Here is a 23,467-nt window from a genome sequence, read left to right on the forward strand (position 1 = left end):
TGGTAGGGAGAGTGGAGGGTAAATGGATACCTGGTAGGGGGAGTGGAGGGTAAATGGATACCCGGTAGGGGGAGTGGAGGGTAAATGGATGCCCGGTAGGAGGAGAGGAGAGGGTAAATGGATGCCCGGTAGGGGAGAGTAGGGTAAATGGATAACCGGTAGGGGGAATGGAGGGTAAATGGATACCCGGTAGGGGGAGTAGAGGGTCAATGGATACCTGGTAGGGGAGTGGAGCGAAAATGGATACCCGGTAGGAGGAGAGGAGAGGGTAAATGGATGCCCGGTAGGGGAGAGTAGGGTAAATGGATACCCGGTAGGGGGAGTGGAGGGTAAATGGATACCCGGTAGGGGGAGTAGAGGGTAAATGGATACCTGGTAGGGTGAGTGGAGGGTAAATGGATATTTGGTAGGGGTAGTAGAGGGTAAATGGATACCTGGTAGGGGGAGTGGAGGGTAAATGGATACCTGGTAGGGGGAGTAGAGGGCAAATGGATACCTGGTAGGGGGAGTGGAGGGTAAATGGATACCCGGTTGGGGAGTGGAGGGCAAATGGATACCTGGTAGGGAGAGTGGAGGGTAAATGGATACCTGGTAGGGGGAGTGGAGGGTAAATGGATACCCGGTAGGGGGAGTGGAGGGTAAATGGATGCCCGGTAGGAGGAGAGGAGAGGGTAAATGGATGCCCGGTAGGGGAGAGTAGGGTAAATGGATACCCGGTAGGGGGAGTGGAGGGTAAATGGATACCCGGTAGGGGGAGTAGAGGGTCAATGGATACCTGGTAGGGGAGTGGAGCGAAAATGGATACCCGGTAGGGGGAGTAGAGGGTAAATGGATACCTGGTAGGGGGAGTGGAGGCTAAATGGATACCCGGTAGGGGTTGGGGAGTGGAGGGTAAATGGATACACGGTAGGGGGAGTGGAGGGTAAATGGATACCTGGTAGGGGGAGTGGAGGCTAATTGGATACACGGTAGGGGTTGGGGAGTGGAGGGTAAATGGATACACGGTAAGGGGGAGTGGAGGGTAAATGGAAACACGGTAGGGAGAGTGGAGGGTAAATGGATACACGGTAGGGGGAGTGGAGGGTAAATGGATGCCCGGTAGGAGGAGAGGAGGGTAAATGGATGCCCGGTAGGGGAGAGGAGGGTAAATGGATACCCGGTAAGGGAGAGGAGGGTAAATGGATACCCGTTTGGGGAGTGGAGGGTAAATGGATACCTGGTAGGGGAGAGGAGGGTAAATGGATACCTGGTAGGGGTAGTAGAGGGTAAATGGATACCTGGTAGGGGGAGTGGAGGGTAAATGGATACCTGGTAGGGGGAGTAGAGGGCAAATGGATACCTGGTAGGGGGAGTGGAGGGTAAATGGATACCCGGTTGGGGAGTGGAGGGCAAATGGATACCTGGTAGGGAGAGTGGAGGGTAAATGGATACCTGGTAGGGGGAGTGGAGGGTAAATGGATACCCGGTAGGGGGAGTGGAGGGTAAATGGATGCCCGGTAGGAGGAGAGGAGAGGGTAAATGGATGCCCGGTAGGGGAGAGTAGGGTAAATGGATACCCGGTAGGGGGAGTGGAGGGTAAATGGATACCCGGTAGGGGGAGTAGAGGGTCAATGGATACCTGGTAGGGGAGTGGAGCGAAAATGGATACCCGGTAGGGGGAGTAGAGGGTAAATGGATACCTGGTAGGGGGAGTGGAGGCTAAATGGATACCCGGTAGGGGTTGGGGAGTGGAGGGTAAATGGATACACGGTAGGGGGAGTGGAGGGTAAATGGATACACGGTAGGGGGAGTTGAGGGTAAATGGATACCTGGTAGGGGGAGTGGAGGCTAATTGGATACACGGTAGGGGTTGGGGAGTGGAGGGTAAATGGATACACGGTAAGGGGGAGTGGAGGGTAAATGGAAACACGGTAGGGAGAGTGGAGGGTAAATGGATACACGGTAGGGGGAGTGGAGGGTAAATGGATGCCCGGTAGGAGGAGAGGAGGGTAAATGGATGCCCGGTAGGGGAGAGGAGGGTAAATGGATACCCGGTAAGGGAGAGGAGGGTAAATGGATACCCGTTTGGGGAGTGGAGGGTAAATGGATACCTGGTAGGGGAGAGGAGGGTAAATGGATACCTGGTTGGGGGAGTGGAGGGTAAATGGATACCCGGTTGGGGAGTGGAGGGCAAATGGATACCTGGTAGGGAGAGTGGAGGGTAAATGGATACCTGGTAGGGGGAGTAGAGGGTAAAAGGATACCCGGTAGGGGGAGTGGAGGGTAAATGGATGCCCGGTAGGAGGAGAGGAGGGTAAATGGATGCCCGGTAGGGGAGAGGAGGGTAAATGGATACCTGGTAGGGGGAGTGGAGGGTAAATGGATACCTGGTAGGGGGAGTGGAGGGTAAATGGAAACCTGGTAGGGGGAGTAGAGGGTAAATGGATACACGGTAGGGGGAGTGGAGGGTAAATGGATACCTGGTAGGGGGAGTAGAGGGTAAATGGATACCTGGTAGGGTGAGTGGAGGGTAAATGGATATTTGGTAGGGGTAGTAGAGGGTAAATGGATACCTGGTAGGGGGAGTGGAGGGTAAAAGGATACCTGGTAGGGGGAGTAGAGGGCAAATGGATACCTGGTAGGGGGAATGGAGGGTAAATGGATACCCGGTTGGGGAGTGGAGGGCAAATGGATACCTGGTAGGGAGAGTGGAGGGTAAATGGATACCTGGTAGGGGGAGTGGAGGGTAAATGGATACCCGGTAGGGGGAGTGGAGGGTAAATGGATGCCCGGTAGGAGGAGAGGAGAGGGTAAATGGATGCCCGGTAGGGGAGAGGAGGGTAAATGGATACCTGGTAGGGGGAGTGGAGGCTAAATGGATACACGGTAGGGGTTGGGGAGAGGAGGGTAAATGGATACTTGGTAGGGGGAGAGGAGGGTAAATGGATACCCGGTTGGGGAGTGGAGGGCAAATGGATACCTGGTAGGGAGAGTGGAGGGTAAACGGATACCTGGTAGGAAGAGTGGAGGGTAAATGGATACCTGGTAGGGGGAGTGGAGGGTAAATGGATACCCGTTAGGGGGAGTGGAGGGTAAATGGATACCTGGTAGGGGGAGTAGAGGGTAAATGGATACCTGGTAGGGGAGAGGAGGGTAAATGGATACCTGGTTGGGGGAGTGGAGGGTAAATGAATACCCGGTAGGGGAGAGGAGGGTAAATGGATACCTGGTAGGGGAGAGGAGGGTAAATGGATCCCTGGTTGGGGGAGTGGAGGGTAAATGAATACCCGGTAGGGGAGAGGAGGGTAAATGGATACCTGGTAGGGGGAGTGGAGGGTAAATGGATACCTGGTAGGGGGAGTGGAGGCTAAATGGATACACGGTAGGGGTTGGGGAGAGGAGGGTAAATGGATACTTGGTAGGGGGAGAGGAGGGTAAATGGATACCTGGTAGGGGAGAGAAGGGTAAATGGATACCTGGTTGGGGGAGTGGAGGGTAAATGAATACCCGGTAGGGGAGAGGAGGGTAAATGGATACCTGGTAGGGGGAGTGGAGGGTAAATGGATACCTGGTAGGGGGAGTGGAGGCTAAATGGATACACGGTAGGGGTTGGGGAGAGGAGGGTAAATGGATACTTGGTAGGGGGAGAGGAGGGTAAATGGATACCCGGTTGGGGAGTGGAGGGCAAATGGATACCTGGTAGGGAGAGTGGAGGGTAAATGGATACCTGGTAGGAAGAGTGGAGGGTAAATGGATACCTGGTAGGGGGAGAGGAGGGTAAATTGATACCTGGTAGGGGTAGTGGAGGGTATATGCATACCTGGTAGGGGAGTGGAGGGTAAATGGATACCTGGTAGGGGAGTAGAGGGTAAAAAATACCTGGTAGGGGGAGTGGAGGGTAAATGGATACCTGGTAGGGGGAGTGGAGGGTAAATGGATACCTGGTAGTGGAGGTAGAGGGTAAATGGATACCTGGTAGGGGGTGTAGAGGGTAAATGGATACCTGGTAGGGGTTGGGGAGAGAAGGGTAAATGGATACCTGGTAGGGGTTGGGGAGAGGAGGGTAAATGGATACCTGGTAGGGGGAGTAGAGGGTAAATGGATACCTGGTAGGGGGAGTAGAGGGTAAATGGATACCTGGTAGGGGGAGTGGAGGGTAAATGGATACCTGGTAGGGGAGTGGAGGGTAAATGGATACCTGGTAGGGGAGTAGAGGGTAAATGGATACCTGGTAGGGGGAGTGGAGGGTAAATGGATACCTGGTAGGGGGAGTGGAGGGTAAATGGATACCTGGTAGGGAGAGTAGAGGGTAAATGGATACCTGGTAGGGGGAGTAGAGGGTAAATGGATACCTGGTAGGGGGAGTAGAGGGTAAATAGATACCTGGTAGGGGGAGTGGAGGGTAAATGGATACACGGTAGGGGAGTGGAGGGTAAATGGATACCCGGAAGGGGAGGTGGAGGGTAAATGGATACCCGGTAGGGGGAGTAGAGGGTAAATGGATACCTGGTAGGGGGAGTAGAGGGTAAAAGGATACCCGGTAGGGGGAGTGGAGGGTAAATGGATGCCCGGTAGGAGGAGAGGAGGGTAAATGGATGCCCGGTAGGGGAGAGGAGGGTAAATGGATACCTGGTAGGGGGAGTGGAGGGTAAATGGATACCTGGTAGGGGGAGTGGAGGGTAAATGGAAACCTGGTAGGGGGAGTAGAGGGTAAATGGATACACGGTAGGGGGAGTGGAGGGTAAATGGATACCTGGTAGGTGGAGTAGAGGGTAAATGGATACCTGGTAGGGTGAGTGGAGGGTAAATGGATATTTGGTAGGGGTAGTAGAGGGTAAATGGATACCTGGTAGGGGGAGTGGAGGGTAAATGGATACCTGGTAGGGGGAGTAGAGGGCAAATGGATACCTGGTAGGGGGAATGGAGGGTAAATGGATACCCGGTTGGGGAGTGGAGGGCAAATGGATACCTGGTAGGGAGAGTGGAGGGTAAATGGATACCTGGTAGGGGGAGTGGAGGGTAAATGGATACCCGGTAGGGGGAGTGGAGGGTAAATGGATGCCCGGTAGGAGGAGAGGAGAGGGTAAATGGATGCCCGGTAGGGGAGAGGAGGGTAAATGGATACCTGGTAGGGGGAGTGGAGGCTAAATGGATACACGGTAGGGGTTGGGGAGAGGAGGGTAAATGGATACTTGGTAGGGGGAGAGGAGGGTAAATGGATACCCGGTTGGGGAGTGGAGGGCAAATGGATACCTGGTAGGGAGAGTGGAGGGTAAATGGATACCTGGTAGGAAGAGTGGAGGGTAAATGGATACCTGGTAGGGGGAGTGGAGGGTAAATGGATACCCGTTAGGGGGAGTGGAGGGTAAATGGATACCTGGTAGGGGGAGTAGAGGGTAAATGGATACCTGGTAGGGGAGAGGAGGGTAAATGGATACCTGGTTGGGGGAGTGGAGGGTAAATGAATACCCGGTAGGGGAGAGGAGGGTAAATGGATACCCGTTTGGGGAGTGGAGGGTAAATGGATACCTGGTAGGGGAGAGGAGGGTAAATGGATACACGGTAGGGGGAGTGGAGGCTAAATGGATACACGGTAGGGGTTGGGGAGAGGAGGGTAAATGGATACTTGGTAGGGGGAGAGGAGGGAAAATGGATACCTGGTAGGGGAGAGGAGGGTAAATGGATACCTGGTTGGGGGAGTGGAGGGTAAATGAATACCCGGTAGGGGAGAGGAGGGTAAATGGATACCTGGTAGGGGGAGTGGAGGGTAAATGGATACCTGGTAGGGGGAGTGGAGGCTAAATGGATACACGGTAGGGGTTGGGGAGAGGAGGGTAAATGGATACTTGGTAGGGGGAGAGGAGGGTAAATGGATACCCGGTTGGGGAGTGGAGGGCAAATGGATACCTGGTAGGGAGAGTGGAGGGTAAATGGATACCTGGTAGGGAGAGTGGAGGGTAAATGGATACCTGGTAGGAAGAGTGGAGGGTAAATGGATACCTGGTAGGGGGAGAGGAGGGTAAATTGATACCTGGTAGGGGTAGTGGAGGGTATATGCATACCTGGTAGGGGAGTGGAGGGTAAATGGATACCTGGTAGGGGAGTAGAGGGTAAAAAATACCTGGTAGGGGGAGTGGAGGGTAAATGGATACCTGGTAGGGGGAGTGGAGGGTAAATGGATACCTGGTAGTGGAGGTAGAGGGTAAATGGATACCTGGTAGGGGGTGTAGAGGGTAAATGGATACCTGGTAGGGGTTGGGGAGAGAAGGGTAAATGGATACCTGGTAGGGGTTGGGGAGAGGAGGGTAAATGGATACCTGGTAGGGGGAGTAGAGGGTAAATGGATACCTGGTAGGGGGAGTAGAGGGTAAATGGATACCTGGTAGGGGGAGTGGAGGGTAAATGGATACCTGGTAGGGGAGTGGAGGGTAAATGGATACCTGGTAGGGGAGTAGAGGGTAAATGGATACCTGGTAGGGGGAGTGGAGGGTAAATGGATACCTGGTAGGGGGAGTGGAGGGTAAATGGATACCTGGTAGGGAGAGTAGAGGGTAAATGGATACCTGGTAGGGGGAGTAGAGGGTAAATGGATACCTGGTAGGGGGAGTAGAGGGTAAATGGATACCTGGTAGGGGTTGGGGTGAGGAGAGTAAATGGATACCTGGTAGTGGGAGTAGAGGGTAAATGTATACCTGGTAGGGGTTGGGGAGAGGAGGGCAAATGGATACCTGGTAAGGGGAGTAGAGGGTAAATGGATACCTGGTAGGGGGAGTGGAGGGTAAATGGATACCTGGTAGGGGGAGTGGAGGGTAAATTGATACCCGGTAGGGGGAGTGGAGGGTAAATGGATACCCGGTAGGGGGAGTAGAGGGCCAATGGACACCTGGTAGGGGGAGTGGAGGGTAAATGGATACCCGGTAGGGCGAGTAGAGGGCAAATGGATACCTGGTAGCGGGAGTGGAGGGTAAATGGATACCAGGTAGGGGGAGTGGAGGGTAAATGGATACCTGGTAGTGTGAGTGGAGGGTAAATGGATACCTGGTAGGGGGAGTAGAGGGTAAATGGATACCTGGTAGGGGGAGTAGAGTGTAAATGGATACCTGGTAGGGGTAGTGGAGGGTATATGCATACCTGGTAGGGGAGGTAGAGGATAAATAGATACCTGGTAGGGGTTGGGGAGAGGAGGGCAAATGGATACCTGGTAGGGAGAGTGGAGGGTAAATGGATACCTGGTAGTGGAGGTAGAGGGTAAATGGATACCTGGTAGGGGGTGTAGAGGGTAAATGGATACCTGGTAGGGGTTGGGGAGAGAAGGGTAAATGGATACCTGGTAGGGGTTGGGGAGAGGAGGGCAAATGGATACCTGGTAGGGGGAGTAGAGGGTAAATGGATACCTGGTAGGCGGAGTGGAGGGTAAATGGATACCTTGTAGGGGGAATAGAGGGTAAATGGATACCTGGTAGGGGGAGTAGAGGGTAAATGGATACCTGGTAGGGGGAGTAGAGGGTAAATGGATACCTGGTAGTAGTTGGGGTGAGGAGGATAAATGGATACCTGGTAGGGAGAGTAGAGGGTAAATGGATACCTGGTAGGGGTTGGGGAGAGGAGGGCAAATGGATACCTGGAAGGGGGAGTAGAGGGTAAATGGATACCCGTTTGGGGAGTGGAGGGTAAATGGATACCTGGTAGGGGAGAGGAGGGTAAATGGATACCTGGTTGGGGGAGTGGAGGATAAATGAATACCCGGTAGGGGAGAGGAGGGTAAATGGATACCTGGTAGGGGGAGTGGAGGGTAAATGGATACCTGGTAGGGGGAGTGGAGGCTAAATGGATACACGGTAGGGGTTGGGGAGAGGAGGGTAAATGGATACTTGGTAGGGGGAGAGGAGGGTAAATGGATACCCGGTTGGGGAGTGGAGGGCAATTGGATACCTGGTAGGGAGAGTGGAGGGTAAATGGATACCTGGTAGGGGGAGTGGAGGGTAAATGGATACCTGGTAGGGGGAGTGGAGGGTAAATGGATACCTGGTAGGGGGAGTGGAGGGTAAATTGATACCTGGTAGGGGGAGTGGAGGGTAAATGGATAACTGGTAGGGGGAGTAGAGGGTAAATGGATACCTGGTAGGGTGAGTGGAGGGTAAATGGATACCTGGTAGGGGGAGTAGAGGGTAAATGGATACCTGGTAGGGGGAGTAGAGGGTAAATGGATACCTGGTAGGGGGAGTAGAGGGTAAATGGATACCTGGTAGGGGGAGTGGAGGGTAAATGGATACCTGGTAGGGGTTGGGGAGAGGAGGGTAAATGGATACCTGGTAGGGGGAGTAGAGGGTAAATGGATACCTGGTAGGGGGAGTGGAGGGTAAATGGATACCTGGTAGGGGGAGTGGAGGGTAAATGGATACCTGGTAGGGGAAGTGGAGGGTAAATGGATACCCGGTAGGGGGAGTAGAGGGCAAATGGATACCTGGTAAGGGGAGTGGAGGGTAAATGGATACCCGGTAGGGGGAGTAGAGGGCAAATGGATACCTGGTAGGGGGAGTGGAGGGTAAATGGATACCTGGTAGGGGGAGTGGAGGGTAAATGGATACCTGGTAGGGTGAGTGGAGGGTAAATGGATACCTGGTAGGGGGAGTAGAGGGTAAATGGATACCTGGTAGGGGGAGTAGAGTGTAAATGGATACCTGGTAGGGGGAGTGGAGGGTAAATGGATACCTGGTAGGGGAGGTAGAGGGTAAATGGATACCTGGTAGGGGTTGGGGAGAGGAGGGCAAATGGATACCTGGTAGGGAGAGTGGAGGGTAAATGGATACCTGGTAGGGGGAGTAGAGTGTAAATGGATACCTGGTAGGGGGAGTGGAGGGTAAATGGATACCTGGTAGGGGGAGTAGAGGGTAAATGGATACCTGGTAGGGGGTGTAGAGGGTAAATGGATACCTGGTAGGGGAGGTAGAGGGTAAATGGATACCTGGTAGGGGTTGGGGAGAGGAGGGCAAATGGATACCTGGTAGGGAGAGTGGAGGGTAAATGGATACCTGGTAGGGGGAGTAGAGTGTACATGGATACCTGGTAGGGGGAGTGGAGGGTAAATGGATACCTGGTAGGGGGAGTGGAGGGTAAATGGATACCTGGTAGGGGAGGTAGAGGGTAAATGGATACCTGGTAGGGGTTGGGGAGAGGAGGGCAAATGGATACCTGGTAGGGAGAGTGGAGGGTAAATGGATACCTGGTAGGGGGAGTAGAGTGTAAATGGATACCTGGTAGGGGGAGTGGAGGGTAAATGGATACCTGGTAGGGGGAGTAGAGGGTAAATGGATACCTGGTAGGGGGAGTGGAGGGTAAATGGATAACTGGTAGGGGGAGTAGAGGGTAAATGGATACCTGGTAGGGTGAGTGGAGGGTAAATGGATACCTGGTAGGGGGAGTGGAGGGTAAATGGATACCTGGTAGGGGGAGTAGAGGGTAAATGGATACCTGGTAGGGGGAGTAGAGGGTAAATGGATACCTGGTAGGGGGAGTAGAGGGTAAATGGATACCTGGTAGGGGGAGTGGAGGGTAAATGGATACCTGGTAGGGGTTGGGGAGAGGAGGGTAAATGGATACCTGGTAGGGGGAGTAGAGGGTAAATGGATACCTGGAAGGGGGAGTGGAGGGTAAATGGATACCTGGTAGGGGGAGTGGAGGGTAAATGGATACCTGGTAGGGGAAGTGGAGGGTAAATGGATACCCGGTAGGGGGAGTAGAGGGCAAATGGATACCTGGTAGGGGGAGTGGAGGGTAAATGGATACCCGGTAGGGGGAGTAGAGGGCAAATGGATACCTGGTAGGGGGAGTTGAGGGTAAATGGATACCTGGTAGGGGGAGTGGAGGGTAAATGGATACCTGGTAGGGTGAGTGGAGGGTAAATGGATACCTGGTAGGGGGAGTAGAGGGTAAATGGATACCTGGTAGGGGGAGTAGAGTGTAAATGGATACCTGGTAGGGGGAGTGGAGGGTAAATGGATACCTGGTAGGGGAGGTAGAGGGTAAATGGATACCTGGTAGGGGTTGGGGAGAGGAGGGCAAATGGATACCTGGTAGGGAGAGTGGAGGGTAAATGGATACCTGGTAGGGGGAGTAGAGTGTAAATGGATACCTGGTAGGGGGAGTGGAGGGTAAATGGATACCTGGTAGGGGGAGTAGAGGGTAAATGGATACCTGGTAGGGGGTGTAGAGGGTAAATGGATACCTGGTAGAGGGTAGAGGGTAAATGGATACCTGGTAGGGGTTGGGGAGAGGAGGGCAAATGGATACCTGGTAGGGAGAGTGGGGGGTAAATGGATACCTGGTAGGGGGAGTAGAGTGTAAATGGATACCTGGTAGGGGGAGTGGAGGGTAAATGGATACCTGGTAGGGGGAGTCGAGGGTAAATGGATACCTGGTAGGGGGAGTGGAGGGTAAATGGATAACTGGTAGGGGGAGTAGAGGGTAAATGGATACCTGGTAGGGTGAGTGGAGGGTAAATGGATACCTGGTAGGGGGAGTAGAGGGTAAATGGATACCTGGTAGGGGGAGTAGAGGGTAAATGGATACCTGGTAGGGGGAGTGGAGGGTAAATGGATACCTGGTAGGGGTTGGGGAGAGGAGGGTAAATGGATACCTGGTAGGGGGAGTAGAGGGTAAATGGATACCTGGTAGGGGGAGTGGAGGGTAAATGGATACCTGGTAGGGGGAGTGGAGGGTAAATGGATACCTGGTAGGGGAAGTGGAGGGTAAATGGATACCCGGTAGGGGGAGTAGAGGGCAAATGGATACCTGGTAGGGGGATTGGAGGGTAAATGGATACCCGGTAGGGGGAGTAGAGGGCAAATGGATACCTGGTAGGGGGAGTGGAGGGTAAATGGATACCTGTAGGGGGAGTGGAGGGTAAATGGATACCTGGTAGGGTGAGTGGAGGGTAAATGGATACCTGGTAGGGGGAGTAGAGGGTAAATGGATACCTGGTAGGGGGAGTAGAGTGTAAATGGATACCTGGTAGGGGGAGTGGAGGGTAAACGGATACCTGGTAGGGGAGGTAGAGGGTAAATGTATACCTGGTAGGGGTTGGGGAGAGGAGGGCAAATGGATACCTGGTAGGGAGAGTGGAGGGTAAATGGATACCTGGTAGGGGGAGTAGAGTGTAAATGGATACCTGGTAGGGGGAGTGGAGGGTAAATGGATACCTGGTAGGGGAGGTAGAGGGTAAATGGATACCTGGTAGGGGTTGGGGAGAGAAGGGTAAATGGATACCTGGTAGGGGTTGAGGAGAGGAGGGCAAATGGATACCTGGTAGGGGGAGTAGAGGGTAAATGGATACCTGGTAGGGGGAGTAGAGGGTAAATGGATACCTGGTAGGGGGAGTGGAGGGTCAATGGATACCTGGTAGGGGAGAGGAGGGTAAATGGATACCTGGTAGGGGGACTAGAGGGTAAATGGATACCTGGTAGGGGTTGGGGAGTGGAGGGTAAATGGATACCTGGTAGGGGTTGGGGAGAGGAGGGTAAATTGATACCTGGTAGGGGGAGTGGAGGGTAAATGGATACCTGGTAGGGGGAGTAGAGGGTAAATGGATACCTGATAGGGGGAGTAGAGGGTAAATGGATACCTGGTAGGGGGAGTAGAGGGTAAATGGATACCTGGTAGGGGGAGTAGAGGGTAAATGGATACCTGGTAGGGGGAGAGGAGGGTAAATGGATACCTGGTAGGGGGAGTAGAGGGTAAATGGATACCTGGTAGGGGTTGGGGAGAGGAGGGTAAATGGATACCTGGTAGGGGTTGGGGAGAGGAGGGTAAATGGATACCTGGTAGGGGTTGGGGAGAGGAGGGTAAATTGATACCTGGTAGGGGGAGTAGAGGGTAAATGGATACCTGGTAGGGGGAGTGGAGGGTCAATGGATACCTGGTAGGGGAGTGGAGGGTAAATGGATACCTGGTAGGGGGAGTAGAGGGTAAATGGATACCTGGTAGGGGTTGGGGAGTGGAGGGTAAATGGATACCTGGTAGGGGTTGGGGAGAGGAGGGTAAATTGATACCTGGTAGGGGGAGTGGAGGGTAAATGGATACCTGGTAGGGGGAGTAGAGGGTAAATGGATACCTGGTAGGGGGAGTAGAGGGTAAATGGATACCTGGTAGGGGGAGTAGAGGGTAAATGGATACCTGGTAGGGGTTGGGGTGAGGAGGGTAAATGGATACCTGGTAGGGGGAGTGGAGGGTAAATGGATACCTGGTAGGGTGAGTGGAGGGTAAATGGATACCTGGTAGGGGGAGTAGAGGGTAAATGGATACCTGGTAGGGGGAGTAGAGTGTAAATGGATACCTGGTAGGGGGAGTGGAGGGTAAACGGATACCTGGTAGGGGAGGTAGAGGGTAAATGGATACCTGGTAGGGGTTGGGGAGAGGAGGGCAAATGGATACCTGGTAGGGAGAGTGGAGGGTAAATGGATACCTGGTAGGGGGAGTAGAGTGTAAATGGATACCTGGTAGGGGGAGTGGAGGGTAAATGGATACCTGGTAGGGGAGGTAGAGGGTAAATGGATACCTGGTAGGGGTTGGGGAGAGAAGGGTAAATGGATACCTGGTAGGGGTTGAGGAGAGGAGGGCAAATGGATACCTGGTAGGGGGAGTAGAGGGTAAATGGATACCTGGTAGGGGGAGTAGAGGGTAAATGGATACCTGGTAGGGGGAGTGGAGGGTCAATGGATACCTGGTAGGGGAGAGGAGGGTAAATGGATACCTGGTAGGGGGAGTAGAGGGTAAATGGATACCTGGTAGGGGTTGGGGTGAGGAGGGTAAATGGATACCTGGTAGGGGGAGTGGAGAGGAGGGTAAATGGATACCTGGTAGGGGTTGGGGAGAGGAGGGTAAATGGATACCTGGTAGGGGGAGTGGAGCGTAAATGGATACCTGGTAGGGGGAGTAGAGGGTAAATGGATACCTGGTAGGGGGAGAGGAGGGTAAATGGTTACCTGGTAGGGGGAGTAGAGGGTAAATGGATACCTGGTAGGGGGAGAGGAGGGTAAATGGATACCTGGTAGGGGGAGTAGAGGGTAAATGGATACCTGGTAGGGGTTGGGGAGAGGAGGGTAAATGGATACCTGGTAGGGGTTGGGGAGAGGAGGGTAAATTGATACCCGGTTGGGCAGTGGAGGGTAAATGGATACCTGGTAGGGGTTGGGGAGAGGAGGGTAAATTGATACCCGGTTGGGCAGTGGAGGGTAAATGGATACCTGGTAGGGGGAGTGGAGGGTAAATTGATACCCGGTTGGGCAGTGGAGGGTAAATGGATACCTGTTAGGGGGAGTGGAGGGTAAATGGATACCTGGTAGGGGGAGTGGAGGGTAAATGGATACCTGGTAGGGGGAGTGGAGGGTAAATTGATACCCGGTTGGGCAGTGGAGGGTAAATGGATACCTGGTAGGGGGAGTGGAGGGTAAATGGATACCTGGTAGGGGGAGTGGAGGGTAAATTGTTTACTCTTCCTCAGCCCCTTTCCTCAGTTTTAATTGGCTGCTGTGATTTTGAAATATGGATTGTGCTTCTAAAGTTTTTGTTTTTTTGTGTTCCTTTTTTAAAATCTTTCATTCACATAACCCAACAGTGCTGGGTCACAATAACCCAGTATTGTAATATATTTACCCAGTGATGGGAATGTAATATGGTTACCCAGTGATGGGAATGTAATATATTTACCCAGTGATGGGAATGTAATATAGATACCCAGTGATGGGAATGTAATATATTTACCCAGTGATGTAATATATTTACCCAGTGATGTAATATAGTTAGTTACCCAGTGATGTAATATATTTACCCAGTGATGTAATATATTTACCCAGTGATGGGAATGTAATATATTTACCCAGTGATGGGAATGTAATATATTTACCCAGTGATGGGAATGTAATATATTTACCCAGTGATGGGAATGTAATATATTTTACCCAGTGATGTAATATATTTACCCAGTGATGTAATATATTTACCCAGTGATGGGAATGTAATATTTACCCAGTGATGGGAATGTAATATATTTACCCAGTGATGGGAATGTAATATATTTACCCAGTGATGTAATATATTTACCCAGTGATGTAATATAGTTACCCAGTGATGGGAATGTAATATAGTTACCCAACTGTGTTAAAATTTGTACAATAATATTAAAAATGAAATACAGAAATATCTAATTTACATAAGTATTCACACCCCTGAGTCAATACTTTGTAGAAGCACCTCTGTCAGCAATTACAGCTTGTGAGTCATTCTAAGAGTAGACTTGCCCAAACTATAGTTTGTTAGCAAGAAATTTGTGGAGTGGTTGAAACACTTACGTTGGAGTCATTAAAACTCGTTTATGTAAACTTCCAACTTCAACTGTTGGTATTACAGACTCTGTCAGGGACAGGTTGGAAATGTCAGTGAAGACACTTACCAGCTGGTCAGCACATGCTTTGAGTATGCTTCCTGGTAATCCGTCTGGCTCTGCGGCCTTGTGAATGTTAACCTTTTTAAGGTCTTACTCACATCAGCTACGGAGAGCTTGATAACAGACGTCCGGAACAGCTGGTGTTCTCATGCATGGTTCAGTGCTGCTTGCCTCGACGCGAGCATAGGAGGAATTTAGCTTGTCTGGTAGGCTCACGTCATTGGACAGTTCACAGCTTTGTCTTTCCTTTGTAAACCGTAATAGTTTGCAAGCCCTGCCACATTACACATAATGTAATTGATATAAACTGACGTGTTCAGGTAATGTAACTGATATAAACTGATGTGTTCAGGTAATGTAACTGATATAAACTGATGTGTTCAGGTAATGTAATTGATATTAAAACTGATTTGTTCAGGTAATGTAACTGATATAAACTGATGTGTTCAGGTAATGTAACTGATATAAACTGATGTGTTCAGGTAATGTAATTGATATTAAAACTGATTTGTTCAGGTAATGTAACTGATATAAACTGATGTGTTCAGGTAATGTAACTGATATAAACTGATGTGTTCAGGTAATGTAATTGATATTAACTGATTTGTTCAGGTAATGTAACTGATATAAACTGATGTGTTCAGGTAATGTAATTGATATTAACTGATTTGTTCAGGTAATGTAACTGATATAAACCCTACCTCTTCAAAGAGTACCTTAAATAAACCCAGGTGAAAAGTATTGCATTATATAGGGCTGCCCTTTAGGACTCCCTTCACCCCTCTTTACAACACTGCCATTCTCTGTTGTCATCTATGCATAGTCACTTTAATAACTCTACCTACATGTACATACTACCTCAAATAACTGGTGCCGCCCGCAGATAGCCTAGTGGTTATAGCGTTGCAAGATCGGTTTCAAGATCGAGTCCCCGAGCTGACAAGGTAAAAATCTGTCGTTCTGCCCCTGAACAAGGCAGTTAACCCACCATTCCTAGGCCGTCATTGAAAATAACAATTTGTTCTTAACTGACTTGCCTAGTTAAATTAAGGTAACATTTTAAAAAACATTGACTGTGTATCGGTACCCGTCTGTATATAGTCTCGCTATTGTTATTTTACTGCTGCTCTTTAATTACTTGTAACTCTTATTTCTTATTCTTATCCACATTTTTTTTCCAACAACATTGTTGGTTAGGGGCTCGTAGTAAGCATTTCACTGTAAGGCTGTATTCTGTTGTATTCTGTGCATGTGACTAATACAATTTGATTTGGACCCCAGGAAGAGTAGCTGCTGCCTTGGCAGGAATTAATGGGGATCCATAATAAACCCCGGGAAGATAAGCTGCTGCCTTGGCAGGAACTAATGGGGAGCCATAATAAACCCCAGGAAGAGTAGCTGCTGCCTTGGCAGGAACTAATGGGGATCCATAATAAACCCCAGGAAGAGTAGTTGCTGCCTTGGCAGGAACTAATGGGGATCCATAATAAACCGCAAGAAGAGTAGCTGCTGCCTTGGCAGGAACTAATGGGGATCCATAATAAACCCCAGGAAGAGTAGCTGCTGCCTTGGCAGGAACTAATGGGGATCCATAATAAACCCCAGGAAGAGTAGCTGCTGCCTTGGCAGGAACTAATGGGGATCCATAATAAACCCCAGGAAGAGTAGCTGCTGCCTTGGCAGGAACTAATGGGGATCCATAATAAACCCCAGGAAGAGTTGCTGCTGTCTTGACAGGAACTAATGGGGATTCATAATAAACCCCGGGAAGTGTAGTTGATGCCTTGACAGGAACTAATGGGGATCCATAATAAAACCCGGGAGTAGCTGCTGCCTTAGCAGGAACTAATGGGTATCCTTAACCTTAATAAAGTTGGGAATTGATTGAGATATTTTGTAGTATTTCTCACAGTAGAGGAAGAAGTGAATCTCTGTCTCTACCACATACAGTGCCGTGCGAAAGTATTCGGCCCCCTTGAACTTTGCGACCTTTTGCCACATTTCAGGCTTCAAACATAAAGATATAAAACTGTATTTTTTTTGAAGAATCAACAACAAGTGGGACACAATCATGAAGTGGAACGACATTTATTGGATATTTCAAACTTTTTTAACAAATCAAAAACTGAAAAATTGGGCGTGCAAAATTATTCAGCCCCCTTAAGTTAATACTTTGTAGCACCACCTTTTGCTGCGATTACAGCTGTAAGTCGCTTGGGGTATGTCTCTATCAGTTTTGCACATCGAGAGACTGACATTTTTTCCCATTCCTCCTTGCAAAACAGCGCGAGCTCAGTGAGGTTGGATGGAGAGCATTTGTGGACAGCAGTTTTCAGTTCTTTCCACAGATTCTCGACTGGATTCAGGTCTGGACTTTGACTTGGCCATTCTAACACCTGGATATGTTTATTTTTGAACCATTCCATTGTAGATTTTGCTTTATGTTTTGGATCATTGTCTTGTTGGAAGACAAATCTCCGTCCCAGGTCTTTTGCAGACTCCATCAGGTTTTCTTCCAGAATGGTCCTGTATTTGGCTCCATCCATCTTCCCTGTCCCTGCTGAAGAAAAGCAGGCCCAAACCATGATGCTGCCACCACCATGTTTGACAGTGGGGATGGTGTGTTCAGGGTGATGAGCTGTGTTGCTTTTACGCCAAACATAACGTTTTGCATTGTTGCCAAAAAGTTCCATTTTGGTTTCATCTGACCAGAGCACCTTCTTCCACATGTTTGGTGTGTCTCCCAGGTGGCTTGTGGCAAACTTTAACCGACACTTTGTATGGATATCTTTAAGAAATGGCTTTCTTCTTGCCACTCTTCCATAAAGGCCAGATTTGTGCAATATACGACTGATTGTTGTCCTATGGACAGAGTCTCCCACCTCAGCTGTAGATCTCTGCAGTTAATCCAGAGTTATCATGGGCCTCTTGGCTGCATCTCTGATCAGTCTTCTCCTTGTATGAAAGTTTAGAGGGACGGCCAGGTCTTGGTAGATTTGCAGTGGTCTGATACTCCTTCCATTTCAATATTATCGCTTGCACAGTGCTCCTTGGGATGTTTAAAGCTTGGGAAATCTTTTTGTATCCAAATCCGGCTTTAAACTTCTGCACAACAGTATCTCGGACCTGCCTGGTGTGTTCCTTGTTCTTCATGATGCTCTCTGCGCTTTTAACGGACCTCTGAGACTATCACAGTGCAGGTGCATTTATACGGAGACTTGATTACACACAGGTGGATTGTATTTATCATCATTAGTCATTTAGGTCAACATTGGATCATTCAGAGATCCTCACTGAACTTCTGGAGAGAGTTTGCTGCACTGAAAGTAAAGGGGCTGAATAATTTTGCACGCCCAATTTTTCAGTTTTTGATTTGTTAAAAAAGTTTGAAATATCCAATAAATGTCGTTCCACTTCATGATTGTGTCCCACTTGTTGTTGATTCTTCACAAAAAAATACAGTTTTATATCTTTATGTTTGAAGCCTGAAATGTGGCAAAAGGTCGCAAAGTTCAAGAGGGCCGAATACTTTTGCAAGGCACTGTAGATGCTCCTCCCACATAGATGCTCCTCCCTTTTTCAATAATCAATTGCTGGTTGCTGAGGCTGTATTTGGTAAGGATCTGTGTCTGCTTTCTATCTCTGACAAAGTAGAGATATTCTGCCAATTTGTGTTCTCTTGAGGGCCAGATAGCAATTTTGTTTGTGTTTTTGTTTCATTTTCCCAAATAGGAAGTTTTCATTTCTTTAACAATTTGATTGCTTTCCCTGTGTTTGGATAATAGGGGACTCTTTTCAGGGTTCAGCTCTTGGGTTTCTAGTGCTTTGAATTGTGAGGATGTTTTGGGGCTTATTTTCAAATGGTGCCAAAATGTTAGTATTTTTCTTTATATTTACAATTAAAGTGAATCTTCCAAGTTCTGCTCTGCCTTATCTGGTACTTTCTTTTGGATAATAAGGATCATTCTGCACAATTCTGTATGTAGATTTTCTATTGGGGCTTTCTCTCTATGCTTACAATCGTAATTACAGGTTGGACCCCAAACCTCACTTCTACATATTGCAATTGGTAAAATTACACTATTCAATATTTTGCACGAGATTTGGAGTAAAATGCTTTTCAGGCTTTTTCTTTTAGTGCATTCAATGTCAGACCAAATCCACAAAAAGGCACTCCAGAGACTCCAATCTCCCTCTCGCTCTCTCTCTCCAACTCCCTTCATCTCTCTCTCTCTCCCCAACTCCCTTCATCTCTCTCTCTCCGTCAGTCTCTCTCTCTCCCCAACTCCCTTCATCTCTTTCTCTCTCTCTCCCTTCCCATCTCTCTCCATCTTTCTGTCTCTCCTTCCTCCCATCTGTCATTCCAGCCTTCCTCCCCCTTACTCCTCTGCCTTCCTCCCCCGTCTCCCCAACCTTCCTCCCCCGTCTCCCCAGCCTTCCTCCCCCGTCTCCCCAGCCTTCCTCCCCCGTCTCCCCAGCCTTCCTCCCCCGTCTCCCCAGCCTTCCTCCCCTGTCTCCCCAGCCTTCCTCCCCCGTCTCCCCACCCTTCCTCCCCCGTCTCCCCAGCCTTCCTCCCCCGTCTCCCCAGCCTTCCTCCTCTGTCTCCCCAGCCTTCCTCCCCCTTACTCCTCTGCCTTCCTCCCCCGTCTCCCAGCCTTCCTCCCCCGTCTCCCAGCCTTCCTCCCCCTTACTCCTCTGCCTTCCTCCCCCGTCTCCCAGCCTTCCTCCCCCTTACTCTTCTGCCTTCCTCCCCCTTACTCATCTGCCTTCCTCCCCCTTACTCCTCTGCCTTCCTCCCCCGTCTCCCAGCCTTCCTCCCCCATCTCCCCAGCCTTCCTCCCCCGTCTCCCCAGCCTTCCTCCCCCGTCTCCCCTGCCTTCCTCCCCCTTACTCCTCTGCCTTCCTCCCCCTTACTCCTCTGCCTTCCTCCCCCGTCTCCCAGCCTTCCTCCCCCTTACTCCTCTGCTTTCCTCCCCCGTCTCCCAGCCTTCCTCCCCCTTACTCCTCTGCCTTCCTCCCCCTTAATCCTCTGCCTTCCTCCCCCGTCTCCCAGCCTTCCTCCCCCTTACTCCTCTGCCTTCCTCCCCCGTCTCCCCAGCCTTCCTCCCCCGTCTCCCCAGCCTTCCTCCCCCGTCTCCCCAGCCTTCCTCCCCCGTCTCCCCTGCCTTCCTCCCCCTTACTCCTCTGCCTTCCTCCCCCTTACTCCTCTGCCTTCCTCCCCCTTACTCCTCTGCCTTCCTCCCCCGTCTCCCCAGCCTTCCTCCCCCGTCTCCCCTGCCTTCCTCCCCCGTCTTCCTCTCCCCCTTACTCACCTGCCTTCCTCCCGTCTACCCTGCCTTCCTCCCCCCTTACTCACCTGCCTTCCTCCCGTATCCCCTGCCTCCCTCTCCCCTTACTCCCCTGCCTTCCTCCCCCCTTACTCACCTGCCTTCCTCCCGTCTCCCCTGCCTTCCTCCCCCCTTACTCACCTGCCTTCCTCCGGTCTCCCCTGCCTTCCTCCACCCCTTACTCACCTGCCTCCCTCCCCCCTTACTCCTCTGCCTTGCTCCCCGTCTCCCTGCCTTCCTCCCCCTGTCTCACCTGCATTCCTCCACCATCTACCCAGCTTACCCCCAGGTTTCATTTGAATAAACGGGAGCATCTCACGATCTGCAAATTTTATCCGTCCAGTTTTGCAAGCCTATTATTAACAAACCTGTTAGTGTTAGTTCTTACCTATGAGGCCGGTGTAGGCAAGGAGACAGGCTGCGTAGTTGTCCTGCTTGCAACCGCTGGCAACGTGCTCTGAGGGCTGGCAGTCATACTGGAACTGGGCCCAGCGGGACCTGGGGAGGAGGAGGGAGGAATGCAGAATACAACATCCATCACTTACCACAGAGCCTTACCCACTTGTGGCTACCACAGAGCCTTACCCACACATGGCTACCACAGAGCCTTACCCACTCATGGCTACCACAGAGCCTTACCCACACATGGCTACCACAGAGACGTACCCACTCATGGTTACCACAGATGCAGAGCCTTACCCACACATGGCTACCACAGAGCCTTACCCACACATGGCTACCACAGAGCCTTACCCACACATGGCTACCACAGATGCAGAGCCCACTCATGGTTACCACAGATGCAGAACCTTACCCACACATGGCTACCACAGAGCCTTACCCACACATGGCTACCACAGATGCAGAGCCTTACCCACTCATGGCTACCACAGAAGCAGAGCCTTACCCACACATGGCTACCACAGAGACTTACCCACTCATGGCTACCACAGAGCCTTACCCACTCATGGCTACCACAGAAGCAGAGCCTTACCCACACATGGCTACCACAGAGACTTACCCACTCATGGCTACCACAGAGCCTTACCCACTCATGGCTACCACAGAGACTTACCCACTCATGGCTACCACAGAGCCTTACCCACTCATGGCTACCACAGATGCAGAGCCTTACCCACACCACACTGTATTACATAAATGCCAAAGTGATGTTAGCTGATGAAGATTATCTCATAGAACAAAATGTATAAGATCTCCTGCCTGCTAGACCAAGGGAATTAGACTAATGACTGCTAGACCAAGGGAATTAGACTAATGACTGCTAGACCAAGGGTATTAGACTAATGACTGCTAGACCAAGGGTATTAAACTACTGACTGCTAGACCAAGGGTATTAAACTACTGACTGCTAGACCAAGGGTATTAGACTCATATGGATCTACTATGATATACAGTACCATACCTCATACCCACTAACACCCTCCTGTGTCCCTCATCATCAACATCATATAGAACTCATTCTCTTCCCTTCTCCTCTCCTCCTCCTCTTCCCTTCGACCAAGATGGAGGTAAAGGTTACAGAGAGGTCTATGTGGGTTCACGCCAGACATTTTATGGCTCCTGGGAGGAGCAGAACAGCACAAAGCAAGAAGTGGCCACAATGCAACTGAAGTATGCAACACCAGCATAGTCCCACGGCGACTTAAATAACAGCCACTCCAGCTCGAGCCAACTGCAGGCTCAGGACGGGAGTCCAGCAAACAATAACCGCCACATTGCTGGAAGAAGCAGGAGGTCGATGCTGAACCCCTGTACTCTGGACAGTGCCAACGTGATGATTGTCCTCTTTGTACAGATGAAGAGTGTACTCCTGTGTAACTGTATAAATGATGATTCCCTGAAGAATGTTTTGCACCATGTGAAGGTAAAAAAACTCAGAGGCTCAAAAGAAGCCATTTACAAAGATAATGTACTAGTGTAAGAAAACCCTCTCCTACAATGTTTTATATTTTTCTTGGTTGAATTTTTGCTTAGATTATGACATAATTGGCTTACATTATGAATTATTACGTACATGCTTACTTGTAATTTAGTATTAGGTTGAAATTAGTCTCAAAAGGGAGGAATATGGTGGGGACAATAACAAACTCTGTTATGCGCATGTGCTGTATAAGCCTTAAACCTGTACATTTCCACTGTATGTTTCTGTCATGTAAGAAGAAGCAAGTATTTTTCCTCTCGTCTCAGTGTAACTTAGTCACGTGGCCAAAGACAAAGGGCCGTCTGAGAGTGACCAATTTTTGGTCCATCCTATTCTTTTTGTATCTTTCAAGGGCACAGCTGTGAGGTGATATGAAGATAACATAGGCTAGCTGGAGCAGCATCAGCTAGATAGTAACAAAACTGGCGTCATGACTTGTTTGTACACTATGTTCCCACCAGGCTCTCACACATCTGTTAAACTGCCACGTAGACAAATGTTATAAAAGCTGAGACCCAACCCTTGTTCATTGGGCTCTTAACTCTGCACCTTTTGAGTGATTGTTAACCGCTCCAGATTTGCAATTCTTATAATAAAAAGTTGTTGTTTGAAGAATCAACAGCCTTTCTTCCTTTCTGGTTAGAATTTCCATGACAACAGTGCTTTGCATTCAGGCCAACGAGTTAAATGTTGGTCTGATCAGACCACATCATCTTTTGCCTTATGCTTTCAAAGTCTTTCATGTGCCTTTTTGCAAAAAGCTGTCATGTGCCTTTTTCTCAGGAGTGGCTTCTATCTGGCCACTCTCCCATAAAACCCAGATTGGTGAAGTGCTATAGAGACTGATTCAGGCAGGTTCTCCCATCTCAGCCAAGGAACTCTGTGGTTCTGCCAGAGTGGTCATTGGGTTCTTGGTCACCTCCCTGACCAAGGTCCTTCTTGCCTGGTTGCTGTTTGGTTGGACAGCCAGTTCTAGACAGAGTCTGGGTAGTTCTATATTTTTTGCTAATCCCAATGATGGAGACCACTGTGCTCTTGGAAACTTTCAACACTCTAAAAATATGTTCATACTCTTCCCCAGATACAGTGCTGTGAAAAAGTATTTGCCCCCTTTCTCATATTGCATATTTTTGGTACTGAATATTATCAAATCTTTAACCAAAAACTAATATTAGATCAAAGGAACATGAGTGAACAAATAACACAACAAAGTTATGCAACACCTAAAGCACCTGTGTGAAAAATTAATTGCCCCGTTCCACTCAATAACTGGTTGTGCCACCTTTAGTTAGAATGACTGCAACCAAACACTTCCTGAAGTTATTGATCAGTCTCTAACTTCACCGTAGAAGAATTTTGGCCCAATCTTCCATGACGAACTGCTTTAACTCAGTGACATTTGTGGGTTTTCAAACATGAACTGGTCCATGTCCTCCCAAAACATCTTAATTGGGGATTAGGACTGGACTTTGACAAGTATGTAGTATGTTGAACTGGACCCTCTAACAGTGTAGTATGTTGAACTGGACCCTCCAACAGTATAGTATGTTGAACTGGACCCTCCAACAGTATGTTGAACTGGACCATCCAACAGTATGTTGAACTGGACCCTCCAACAGTATAGTATGTTGAACTGGACCCTCCAACAGTATAGTATGTTGAACTGGACCCTCCAACAGTGTAGTATGTTGAACTGGACCCTCCAACAGTATAGTATGTTGAACTGGACCCTCCAACAGTGTAGTATGTTGAACTGGACCATCCAACAGTGTAGTATGT

At 49.9% G+C, this 23,467-nt stretch overlaps 1 protein-coding gene across 1 annotated transcript in view; it reads right to left on the bottom strand.

Moving 5' to 3' along the window:
• LOC110514564 (GDNF family receptor alpha-4-like) overlaps nucleotides 1-23,467 on the bottom strand; it is a 155,698-nt gene that overhangs the window by 63,142 nt on the left and 69,089 nt on the right. The window contains exon 6 of the mRNA XM_036953844.1: nucleotides 20,135-20,244. Coding sequence (XP_036809739.1) covers nucleotides 20,135-20,244 — 110 coding nt within the window. The remainder of the gene's footprint in view (nucleotides 1-20,134; nucleotides 20,245-23,467) is intronic.

The sequence above is a fragment of the Oncorhynchus mykiss genome, chromosome 19, assembly GCF_013265735.2.
Source record: "Oncorhynchus mykiss isolate Arlee chromosome 19, USDA_OmykA_1.1, whole genome shotgun sequence".
Classification (NCBI taxonomy): Eukaryota; Metazoa; Chordata; class Actinopteri; order Salmoniformes; family Salmonidae; genus Oncorhynchus; species Oncorhynchus mykiss.